The sequence below is a fragment of the Symphalangus syndactylus genome, chromosome 4, assembly GCF_028878055.3.
Source record: "Symphalangus syndactylus isolate Jambi chromosome 4, NHGRI_mSymSyn1-v2.1_pri, whole genome shotgun sequence".
Classification (NCBI taxonomy): domain Eukaryota; kingdom Metazoa; phylum Chordata; class Mammalia; order Primates; family Hylobatidae; genus Symphalangus; species Symphalangus syndactylus.
Genome location: NC_072426.2, coordinates 83131116 through 83143454, shown reverse-complemented (window position 1 = coordinate 83143454; position 12339 = coordinate 83131116). Strand labels below are relative to the sequence as shown.

The window sequence follows — 12339 nt, the reverse complement described above, 5'->3', positions numbered from 1 at the left end:
TACTTATTACAGCAAAAAGATACAAGGCAAAATCAGCAAAAGTAAAAGGTGCACAGAGCCACGTTTGGAGGAAACCAAGTGCAAGCTTCCTAGAGTCCTCTTTCAGTGGAGTCTCATGAGACGTGCTTAGTCCTCTATCAATGAGTCGTAACAACATATGTGAAATGTTGTTTACCAGGGAGGCTCATTAGAGACTCTGTGCCCAGGGATTTTACTGGGCCTCTTCGTTGTAGGCACCCTCTGCCTAGCGTTTGCAGTTCAGACTCCCAAAAGGAAAGCAAGTGTTCAGCATGAACTGTATTATTGCATAAATAGTTTGGCACAATGAGCCACTCTTATCAGTTAGGTTCATGGGAACCCTCCTGAACCTCCTGAAATAGATGTTCCCAAAAGCCAGCCAAAGGCCAGTGTTGCCAGCAAGTCTTTTCAAGGATAGCAGTTTAGCCCTTTTAACTCTTTTTTTTTTTTTTTAGGATTGATAACTTTTTTTCTGTGTACCAGTCCAATGAAACATTTATTCAACATAGTAGGAAAAATTGTTGGAGATCTAAAATAGGTCAGCAATGTCATATCTAATATAATCAGTTATTTTCTTTGTAGTAAAACTCTGAGAAACAGCAGTAAGGAAATAAAACAAAATTATTTTTCTTTAATATTCCCAGAAAAGTATACTCAGTGAAGGAAAATAGCATCTTCTCTATCATAATCTTAAGATTTTATTCTTCTTAAACATTTTAAATTGAGATAGTAAAAATGCTAGTATGTTACGGTAAGTAACATTTTCTTCCTTCGCTAATTTTTGTTAATGGGCAGAGAAAACGACTGTGTAAAGAAACTGTATATTCATTCCTTTTAGCCTAAGAAAACTGTCAAGATAAAACCTCACCCACCTATAGCTCCTCGACCTTCTAGTGGTTCCACTGCACCATCTTGCCACCGATTGTTAAGGGTCCTCCCCAACATTGGTCAATCTTGTTTACCTGCTTTTGGGAATGCATATCTGCCCGAAATCTCCAGGAATGGAATTTCAAGTTTGGCAACTCAACTCTCTGCTGAGAGATCCATATCTTCTATCACTGGTGAATTTCTTAAGGAAGGTAATAGCTGGGAGAATAACACAATTTCTCACTCCAGTAGCAATGTCAAACTACCTCCTCAGATACCCTATTTGGAGTTGGGAAATGACCAGGAGCTTGCTGACTCTGTTCTCCATCTTGGATCATCCCTGCCTAGGCAAACAAAACATTTTTTAGGAAGCTTGCCATCTAGTAATAAGGACACTGTCTTACCTTCAGAAGAATGTGTAACTGAAGAATCACTTCTACCTGAAGTGGACTCACTGGCTTCATTTGCAGAAGGAAATGCTGATGAACAGAGCAGCGGCTTAGAAGGTGCATGCAAAGTGAATCCGGAGTTGTTACTCACTAATGCTGACAAAGGGTTGAAAGCTCCAGAGCAGCATCTCAAGCATGTTGCAGGAGTGCTGAATGGGGAATCAGTAGAGACTTCAGTTCTTAACTACCGGGAATTAAGTCCTCACAAGAATAGACTCTTGTCACCTCTTCACTGTTCTGCACCAATGTTGCTACATAATTCTCTGGTGAAACCAGAGAGACAGTCCAAATGTTTTGAGTTTGGGAAGCTACAGCCTTCTTCTTCTCAGTCACTGGATGTTCGAAACATAACTGATTCTTCTTTCTCTAGGACTACTTGCTTTCAAGGTGTTAAAGTTGATTCACCTGGGAAAAGATCTAATGTTATTTCCAAAGTTGAGGCTTGGGATATCACAGAAATGGCTAACAAGGCTTCCAAAGAGCCTGTTGGTCGTGTAAATAATACCAGTTTTCTTGCCTCACTGGCCCGGAGCACAAGCAGAAATAGATTACAGAGCACACGTGGGGCAGGCAGGCTTCAGAACTCCGGAACTGGGCTGTCTACAAACCTCCAGCATTTTCAGGAAGAAAACTTTAGGAAAAGTTCTCCCCAGTTAGAACATACAGGAGTTTTTTTGGTTAGTATTTTCCTTTCAACATGCTCTAGTAGTTATCCTTGTAGTGATTCAACTTACTTAAAGTTTGGTTTTTGTTTGCATAAATAAGGAAGGCTAAGATTAGATTATTTTCATAAGTTTATCTGAAAATGTTTATTTAGTTTGTATAAAATCTTCTTGATAGTTGAATTTTGAATGCTGTTTTAGTCTTGAAATGAGAACAGTAATTTGAACATAAGTTAATGTAAACAGTTTATCAGATATGTATGTATATGTTGAACTCCTCGAACTCCTAGGCTCAAGCAATCCTCCTGCCTTAGCCTCCTGAATAGCTGGGAATATAGGGACATGCCAATACACCCATATTTTTAAATACATATTAAAAATATGTATTTTTAAATGCTAAATATTTTTAATGTTTTTTCTATCCCAAGTAAGAACTTTTTATTTGAGTCATCAAATTTTACTCTCTCTCTCCCCTTTTTTTTTTTTTTTTGAGACGGAGTCTCGCTCTTTCACCTAGGCTGGAGTGCAATAGCACTATCTTGGCTCACTGCAAGCTCTGCCTCCCAGGTTCACGCCATTCTTCTGCCTCAACCTCCCAAGTAGCTGGGACTACAGGCACCCGCCACCGCGCCTGGCTAAATTTTTTTGTATTTTTAGTAGAGACGGAGTTTCACCGTGTTAGCCAGGATGGTCTCAATCTCCTGACCTTGTGATCCACCCGCCTCGGCCTCCCAAAGTGCTGGGATTGCAGGCGTGAGCCACTGCGCCTGGCCTTTTTTTTTTTTTTTTGAGACAGGGTCTCACTCTGTCACCCAGGCTGGAGCACAGTGGCATAATCATGGTTTACTGCAGCCTTGACCGCCAGGGCTCAAGCAATCCTCCCACCTCAGTCTCGAGTCACTGGGACTACAGGCACATGCCACCATGCCTGGCTAACTTTTATATTCTTTGTAGAGATGGGGTTTCACCATGTTGCCCAGGCTGCTCTCAAACTCCTGGAACACAGTGGTGCAATCACAGCTCACTGCAGCCACGATGTCCCAGGCTCAAGCAATCCTCTCACCTCAGCCTCCTAAAGTGCTGGGATTACTGGCATGAGTCAGTACCCGGCAAATTTTACCCTCTTAAAGATAAATAATAAGCACGATATTGCTAGATGTGGAATCAGGTTCCGAGTTAATTTAATTAAACAAAAATTGGATTAAATAATTTAAAATGAAAGTCCAACGGCATCTTAGTGATAAAATACAAGTATTTCATGTTTGTTGATCATTTCTATTCTTCATTGACTCACCTATATAGATGCTTTGTGTTTTAATTGTAGTCTACCCATGGTGTTGGAATGAATGGAAATAATGCAGCAGCAGGGAAAAGCATAGGTAAGCTACAGATAATTTTGAAAACAATATAAGGCTGATAATTACATAATTATGCATCTGGTTGAATTTTCAAAGAGAAATGGGAAGAACCTTCTCGTTGGCATGTGCAGAGTAAATTCTGTCTCTAAATGTTTTTTCCAATTAAGAAAATAATTATGAGAACGGACTGTAGGACATATATAAAGAATAAAACAAAAATTGAAATTGAAATATATTATCTTCGAAGAGGTGTTATCTATGTCAAAAAAACCACAAGATTATTGAAGAATGAACACATAGGTCCCAGCCACCTTAGTTGCTGGCCACTCTAGAGCCATGTGGGTTTTGAAGAATTATCCTAGAAAGATGTCTTTCAACATCATGGCCAAACATCAGAGGTGGTGGTAAGAATCTCTTTTTGATGAACTGATCATTTCTGGATAAAAGAAAGGGACAGTCTGTAGGGCCAGCCCTTTCCAAGGCCTAGTAGTGGAAGTGACTATAACATTAGCACTTCTTTCTACCAGTATAGTAACACATTAAAGATGCACCGGCCAGTCATTATTTTCAAGGAAGAAGGAAGCCATCTTTTTAAATGTTTTAATACCCAAACTAGGGATGGGAAACTCGTTACCAAAGATGTGCCACCTTTGTAGCCCCAAGGTTTTAAAAGATATTTGTTATGGTTGTCATGTGGGTTTTATGTTTTTATTGAAGACATTTAGGGTTTTTCATTCCTATGTAAGGCCCAAGGTTATAAAGTCATAATCTATTTGCATATTTTTTCAATTATTTTGTACTGTGGTAAAATAAACATAGCATAAATTTTACTGTCATAGCCATTTTTAAGTATAAAGTTCAGTGACTTTCACATTGTTGGGGATCCATCACCACCATCTTTCTCTAGAACACTTTTCATCTTACAAAACTGAAACACTCTTCCCCCTCCCACCACCCTGGCAACCACCATTTCATTTCCTAATTCAGTGATTTTTTAGGTACTCTAAGTACCTCATGTAAGTGGAATCAAACAGTATTTGTCTTTTTATGACTGGCTTATTTCACTTGTCAGAATGTCCTCAAGGTTTACCCATGTAGTAGCATATATCAGAAATTATTTTCTTTTTGGGGCTGATACTCTATTGTGCGTGCGTGTGTGTGTGTACACACACACACACAGTATACACATACACACACACCACATTTTGCTTATCCATTCATCCGTTAATAGACAGTTGTATTGTTGCCATGTTTTAGCTATTATGAATAATGGTGCTGTGAACATGGGTGTACATCTATGTCTTTGAGACACTACTTTCAATTCTTTAGAATATATACCCAGAAATGAAATTGCGCGATCAGAAGGTATTTCTATTTTTAATTTTTTGAGGAACCATCATATTGTTTTCCACAGTTGTTGTACCATGTTTCATTCCATCAACAGTGCAAAAGGATTCCAATTTCTCCGCATCCTTGGCAACACTTGTTATTTTCCTATGTTTTCGCTAGTAGCCGTCCTAATGGGTGTGAGGTGATGTCACTATGGTTTTGATTTGCATATCTGTGATGATTAGTGTTACTGATTATTGATTCCCTAGTTAGTGAAGTTGATTTCCTAATGAGTAGTTTCATGTGCTTATTGGCCGTTTGTAGATCTTCTTTGGAGAAATGTCTTTTCATGTTTTTTTTTTTCCCTCAAGCCAAACCGTATCCGGCTTTATTAAAGATACTTTCCATAAACAATCGTGGTATTTCAGGCAGTACGTGGACAGACAATCGTTAACAGTATACAACAACTTTCAAACTCCCTTCTTCAACAGACTACCAAAAATCAGAAAGCCACTATAAAACCCAATGAAGTATCTGATGTTCTGAACGGGGAAAGTTTAGAGTGAGGGTTGACATTTCACATTTAGCATGTTGTGTAACAACTTTTCACAAGCTGACCCTGACTTTCAGGAAGTGAAATGAAAATGGCAGAATTTATCTGAAGATCCACAAACTAGAAATGGAACCACTGCTCTTTTGACAGGTGCCATCTCAGTGGTATCACTGGAAAGTCCAGAATGCCTGGCACATTAGGAAATCTGATGCCTGACACATTAGGAAATCCGGTTTGTCTATTTTCTCCTTTTGTTACCTGTGCCTTTGGTGTCATATCCAAGAAATCACCACCAAATCCAATATGAAGCTTTTCCCCTATCTTTTCTTCTAGAAGTTTTATAGTTTTAGATCTTATGTTTAGGTCTTTGATCCATTTTAAGTTAATATAGAGTATAAGGTAAGGGTTCCACTTCATTCTTTTGCATGTGAACATCCCATTTTCTTATTAACTTTTGTTGAAACACTATCCTTCCTCATTGAATGGTCTTGGCACCCGTGTTGAAAGTCATTTGATCATGTATACGAGGATTTGTTTCTGGACTGTCTACTCATTGGTCTATGTGTCTGTTTTATGCCAGTATCACATTGTTTTTATTACTGTAATTTATTGACTTTTAATGTTATAGTTGTTGTTTTTCATTGACACACAACTCTGTCCTGCCCTAACGCACAGCTAATCTTCTTGGAAATTTGCATTGCACCCATCCACTCACTCAGCTCTAGTTCAGTCTTCAGTGCTGGTTCACGTCTCGCTGCTGTTCTGAAACTGCTGTTGCTGTGGTCACTGACGATCTCCATAGTTTCAAATCCAGTGGATGCCTCCCTATCTTTATCTTACTTGATTTTTGTGTCCTTCATTCTTGAAATAGTTTTTTTTTTTTAATTCTAGGCTATCACATTGTTATAAATTTTTACTTTTGTTTTAATCTTTTTTTAACCTCAGTTTTTTTTTTCTTTTCTTTTTTTTTTTTCGTGAGATGGAGTCTCACTCTGTCTCCCAGGCTGGAGTGCAGTAGCACAATCTCGGCTCACTGCAAGCTCCGCCTCCCAGGTTCACACCATTCCCCTGCCTCAGCCTCCCGAGCAGCTGGGACTACAGGTGCCCACCACCACGCCCAGCTAATTTTTTGTATTTTTAGTAGAGATGGGGTTTCACTGTGTTAGCCAGGATGGTCTCGATCTCCTGACCTCGCGATCCGCCCACCTCAGCCTCCCAAAGTGCTGGGATTACAGGCGTGAGCCACGGCGCCCGGCCTTAACCTCAGTTTTCTTCTGTTTTTTTTTTTTTAACCAGCCCTCTGCTTGTCCCCAGATATATGCCTTTTTTGTTTGATTTCATTTAGATTTGAAGTATCAGCTGCTAGCTGCAGTAGAGCTGTGTAACTTGCTTCCATTTTTCTCTCACCGTAATAACTATCATTCTGAATTATCTAGAAGAGTCTGTATACAATATTTTGATGCAAGTTTCATTTAATTGACTTCCTAGATTCCTCCATTGGTCCTCTATTTTCACTATAAGGTTTCCCTTGGAAACTGTATCCATTATTATAGTTTTAGCCATTGATTTTAGGCAGACGACTACCAACCTTGCATCTGGAACACTAATTTATTACTTTTTGCTGCCTTTCTGTTGGGTCAATTTTTGTAGATCCTGTTGGATGTTAGATCAAATATGAGACTAGGAAATAGCAAACAAGTGAATTACCTCAAGTACCTTTCATCTTGTTCTGAAAAGCAACTCTTCCCATCAATATGGTTTTATGGGTTTTTTTCTTTATTCATCTGTTCAGTACACATTTGAGAGAAGGCTTCAAATAGGAATTGATAATTGATGATGTCTTACAGGATAAGTCAAATTCTACTGGGTTGACAAGGTAGAGTTTATTTTAGAAGAGATTGCAGATGTGGAAGGACTTGGTACATCCTTCAGGGTAGGTATGACATGGTAAATTACAGTGTCTCTGGATAGTTAGGCATTGTATTGGACATAATAATACCTTAAATGCCAGTCCAAGGTATTTAGATTTTTCCTGTTTATAGTCCGCACTATAAATCAATATGTTTAGTGATGGTTCCTAGCACACAGTAGTTGACTAATAGTTTTCTCTGAATGGTAGAAGGATGTATGTAAGCTGCTCTCACAGAGTACTGCACTTATATTTTTGTGCTGCCTCATTACTGTCACTGATGTATTCTCTGTCTCTACACATTCGCAAGAGTTCTTTTTTTTTTTAGACAGAGTCTCGCCCTGTTGCCTGGTTAGGCTGAAGTGCAGTGGCACGATCGCAGCTCACTGCAACCTCTTCCTCCGGGTTGAAGTGATTCTTCTGCTTCAGCCTCCTGAGTAGCTGGGACTACAGGCGCGTACTACCATGCCCAGCTAATTTTTGTATTTTTAGTAGAGACGGGGTTTTACCATGTTGGCCTGACTGGTCTCAAACTCCTGACCTCAGGTGATTCGCCCACCTTGGCCTCCCAAAGTGCTAGGATTACAGGTGTGAGCCACCGCGCCCAGCCTTACAGGAGTTCTTGAATGAAAAAAAGTATGGAGAATATCGAGTTAAGCATCCCTTAAGAAAAGAAAAAAAATGAAAATGTGACTACAGTGAATTAAATTATCATCAGAGATTCTTCCACCATTGTTTAAGGAAGAATATCCTAAGCCTGAATTTTAAAGATAGTTTCGAGTAGATTAACTTCCATTGGACATCTTGTAATATATGCCTTTCTTTGGTGTCCTGTGCAAGTGCAAGTAAATATCTTTTAAAAAATATTTTAAATAATGGAATTACTCCCTCACCTTTGTGAGATGTTCTTGGTATCTCTAAGTGCACTTGAGAAAGAAAACGTTTATTAACTGAGTTGGTACCCAGGCACCATTAGGAGTCACTCAGTTGTTTCAAATTCTGTTTCTAGTTTTGGCAAGATCTGGGAATGTATTTTAGACTGGTAATAAAGAAGATTTAATTTTGCTGGGCTTGTGTACAAATTACCTAATCTCTGTTGTGACAAAAAAAAAAAGACATAGAACCAATTAATTGTAAATCCAATTTTTTGAACCCTTTAAGAAATTCCAGACTTTTAGCTGCCAAATAAATACCAAGCTTAGGCCTCCTAAACCTTTTTCAGTAGTGGAGAAAAGGTCCCAGCACCATTGACACTACCAATTTTTCCTCACTCCTTCCACTTGTTCTTGCATTCTTTCTTTGCCTCTTGCTTCTTAGCCTTTGTGTGACACCAAGCACATGTGTACTTGTACTGTTACTTTATCAACTATGGGCAGGAACTTTGAGCCTCTGCTTATGACTAGGGTTTGTTGGCATTTTGATCAGTTCTAAAAGACATTTCACTTAGTAATTAAAGACATTGACTTGGCCTGGCGTGGTGGCTCACGCCTGTAATCTCAGAACTTTGGGAGGCTGAGATGGACGGATCATGAGGTCAGGAGTTCAAGACCAGACCAGACTGACCAAGATGGTGAAACCCCGTCTGCACTAAAAATACAAAAAAAATAGCTGGGCGTGGTGGCACGCGCCCATAGTCCCAGCTACTCGGGAGGCTAAGGCAGAAGAATCACTTGAACCCCAGACACAAAGCTTGCAGTGAGCCGAGATCGTGCCACTGCACTGCAGCCTGGGCGACAGAGCAAAACTCTGTCTCAAAAAAAAAAATTGATTTAATTCTTATATAATAACAGATGTGCTCTTATTTTTAAGGTAAAAACTCAAGTTGATACAGTAATACAGAATTCAGTAAATATTTTTGGAAAACTAGTACTGTGAAATTGAACTGTGTACTGTGTTAGTTACTATTATTAATATGACATTTTATATAACTATAACATGCTTAAAACTTTCAGAGTGCTTTTTACATATATGGACTGAGTTGACCTTAAAGTGCTTATTAACCTAGAGAGAAAAATACATGTTCTATTATGTTAAAAATAAACATTGAAGTTTTGAAAGAGTAAATGACTTGCTCATGGTTTGATGAACTTATTGTCTGTGGTGTAATAGGACTAAAAGGTATGTTTCGTGATACTCTGGTACTCCTTTTTGGTGTGAACAAACAGAATATTTGTATGGCAATCATGTTCTCAGAGGTTTCATCAAATATGATTTTGAAGCAGACATTTTTCTTTATTCTCTGTCAAAATTTGGTGTACTTTATATAAACTGATTACCATTAGAAATAATCAGAAAAGTGGTGTGTATAAAAAGTTCTAAAAATATAAGTGCTAATCAGTAGAAACCTACCACATCTTAAAAGAAATATTTCCACTGCAACTTGACCTGTAGATTTTATAAGTAATTTTAGATATAAAAATAGCACAAATTAATTTTTATGGCATAGATATTTACTTTGATAGGACTATGTTTTGTGTTTTGCTTAATAGTATTTCATGTTTAGGATTTTATGCCTGTGTTAATCAAGGTGTCCTTTCTCTAAATAGGAGAATGTGCTACTCATCACCTCCCACCTGTGAAAGCCCCTCTTCAGACGAAGAAGAAAACAACAAATCATTGTTTTCTTTGTGGAAAGAAAACAGGACTGGCTAGTAGCTACGAATGCAGGCAGGTTGGCGAGCTGGAGAAGCTCAGATGCTTTCTCTGTGATAACCCAGCTTGGGGATTATGAAAAATAAAATATTTAAATTGCCTGTTTATAACATCATTAAGATGATGTTCAAATAGCTATCTTCAGTTGAACTTAGAATTGGCTGAAGTAAAGAACAAGTAGATAGCTCTTGGATTTCCAAAAGACAAAAACAGATCCTTCCTTGTCCTTTAAGTTAGGAGGTTTAAACCAATCTGAGAGTGTACCTTTTTTGTCTTAGGATGAACCTGCTTGGATTTTGTTTGAATGGCACCTTGGAAGAACCCCTCCCTGAATATTCTATTAAAAATTTAATAAAAAATTAAAAGTTAGTATAAAATAGATGAATAATATATTTCCAAAAAAGTAGGACCTTTATCTTACTGTAATTATTTATTTCATTAGTATTGATTGATATCCTCCAAGGATGATATGTCATATTATCTTGGCTGTCTGCCCTTAGATTGAGGCTAGGCTTGAATTAAAATAACTGCTGCGGCGGACTTTTTTTTTTTTTTTCAGTACTGTAATCATAGCTCTCTGGAGCCTTAATGTCTTGGGCTCAAGCTATCCCCCTGCCTCAGCCTCCCTAATAGCGAGGACTATAGGCGTGTGCCATCATGCCTGGTTAATTTTTTAAATTTTTTGTAGAGACAGATCTCACTATATTGCCTAGGCTGATCTCAAACTCCTGGCCTCAAGTGATCTTCTCACCTTTGCCTCCCAAAGTGCTGGAATTTCAGGTGTGAGCCGCCACCACACCCATCCCAATCCGTGCTTTTTAGAGTGTATTCGGTTCAAATGAAAACAACCTATTTTGCTACTAGAAATATTTTTAAAAATCCTTTCATGGCATAGTTAGGTTTTACTATTTTAATTTTATCATGAGACTGAATTTCTCAGAAATTCAGAATTCTTTCAGATTTACTAGGTATAAGAGAATTGATGGGCATATTTATCAGCTTTTTGCAATTTTACTACTGATAGAGTTCTATACCCTGTTTCATTCTTTTTTTTTTTTTTTCTTTTTTCTTTTTGAGATTGAGTCTTGCTCTGTCACCAGGCTGGAGTGCAGTGGCACGATCTTGGCTCACTGCAACCTCCACCTCCTGGGTTCAAGCGATTCTCCTGCCTCAGCCTCCCGAGTAGCTGGACTATAGATGCATGCCACCATACCCAGCTAATTTTTGTATTTTTAGTAGAGATCGGTTTTCATCATGTTGGCCTGGATGGCCTCGAGATCCACCCACCTCGGCTTCCCAAAGTGCTGGGATTACAGGCTTGAGCCACTGCACCTCGTCTACCCTGTTTCAGTCAATAATGACTTCTTTATCATAAATTGTCATATTCATAGACAATTAACTTGTTCCTTTTGGGGGTATTTATGCTTGTTTACGAATGGAAGGGAAATGTCAGCAGTGAAATTGCTAAAAAGAACCAAAGGGCCCCTGTTGGACTACCTGAAGTCAAGCTCCTCTCTTCCAGACAGATGAGCCTTTCATAGAAATACAACTATTCACGTAAACTTTTTTTGTGCTTTAGATGTGGAAACAACTTCTGTGCATCTCATCGTTATGCAGAAACTCATGGCTGTACCTATGATTACAAGAGTTCAGGGAGGAGATACTTGCACGAGGCAAATCCTGTGGTTAATGCACCAAAACTTCCAAAAATCTAACTCTTCCTCTACATCTTACTGTTCTGCCTGGGAATCGTATTATAATGACAGAAGAAATATTGTTTAGACTATTATTTTTGTTCGACTCTAAAAGATTTGCCAAATAACAAAAGCATAGAATGCATACTGTTGGAGAACAAGAATGCTACTGTATTTTACATCTTTATTTCTTGGTGAAACAAAAGTTTTAAAAGTAGTTTTAAAAACTTTACACTGGAATGATTTAGCTTTGTTATTGCATGTCTTGTGTTAAGTGTTTTGTATATGATATTGCAGTTTTACTAGACAAATCTTCAAAAGATGCACTTTAGGAAACAAAATATTTCCACATTGTACAGAATTAGCAGTCACGTAATGAATGGCTCTACTCAAATTGAGCATATGGGTTTTTTCTTTTTCTTTCTTTTATTCTTCTCTTTCTTCTTCTTTTTTTTTCAGAGGTGGGATGGGTGGAGATTTTTTAAAAATTCCATGTGTGAAAGTTTACTGGCTTTATTAGCAAGTTCCTTTTTACTTCAAGCTACTTTCTATAAAAAAGAACATTTTTCCAGTGTGGTTTTTAACAGATAATATATTTCTTCCACATTCAGATTAGCATTCAGACATGAATCCATTCTATAAAACACATCATGTTCATGATAGTGTATATTTTACTACTTTTTGAATGTTAATTTTAAAATAGAAGATGTCCCACTTGCCATTAAATATAGAAGCCAACTTTTTACCTTTTGAAAAATGGCTACATTTAAAACAAAATCTCACAGCTTGGTTTTTCTTATTTGTTGAGTGCTATTACCAGGAGAAATTCAAATAAATATTCTATTTCA

The 12339-nt window shown here is 37.9% G+C and overlaps 1 protein-coding gene across 11 annotated transcripts in view; it reads left to right on the top strand.

Moving 5' to 3' along the window:
- The window catches only part of ZFAND4 (zinc finger AN1-type containing 4), a 65384-nt gene extending 53045 nt beyond the window's left edge, over positions 1 to 12339 (top strand). For 9 of the 11 annotated variants that reach the window (XM_055275275.2, XM_063637425.1, XM_063637426.1 and 6 more), the window contains 4 exons: positions 857 to 2011; positions 3321 to 3375; positions 9692 to 9812; positions 11377 to 12339. In XM_055275275.2, coding sequence (XP_055131250.1) covers positions 857 to 2011; positions 3321 to 3375; positions 9692 to 9812; positions 11377 to 11512 — 1467 coding nt within the window. In that variant the 3' untranslated portion in view covers positions 11513 to 12339. Of the gene's footprint in view, positions 1 to 856; positions 2012 to 3298; positions 3376 to 9691; positions 9813 to 11376 lie in introns of those variants that run through there. The other 2 variants (XM_063637429.1, XM_063637427.1) reach the window with 2 other exon arrangements.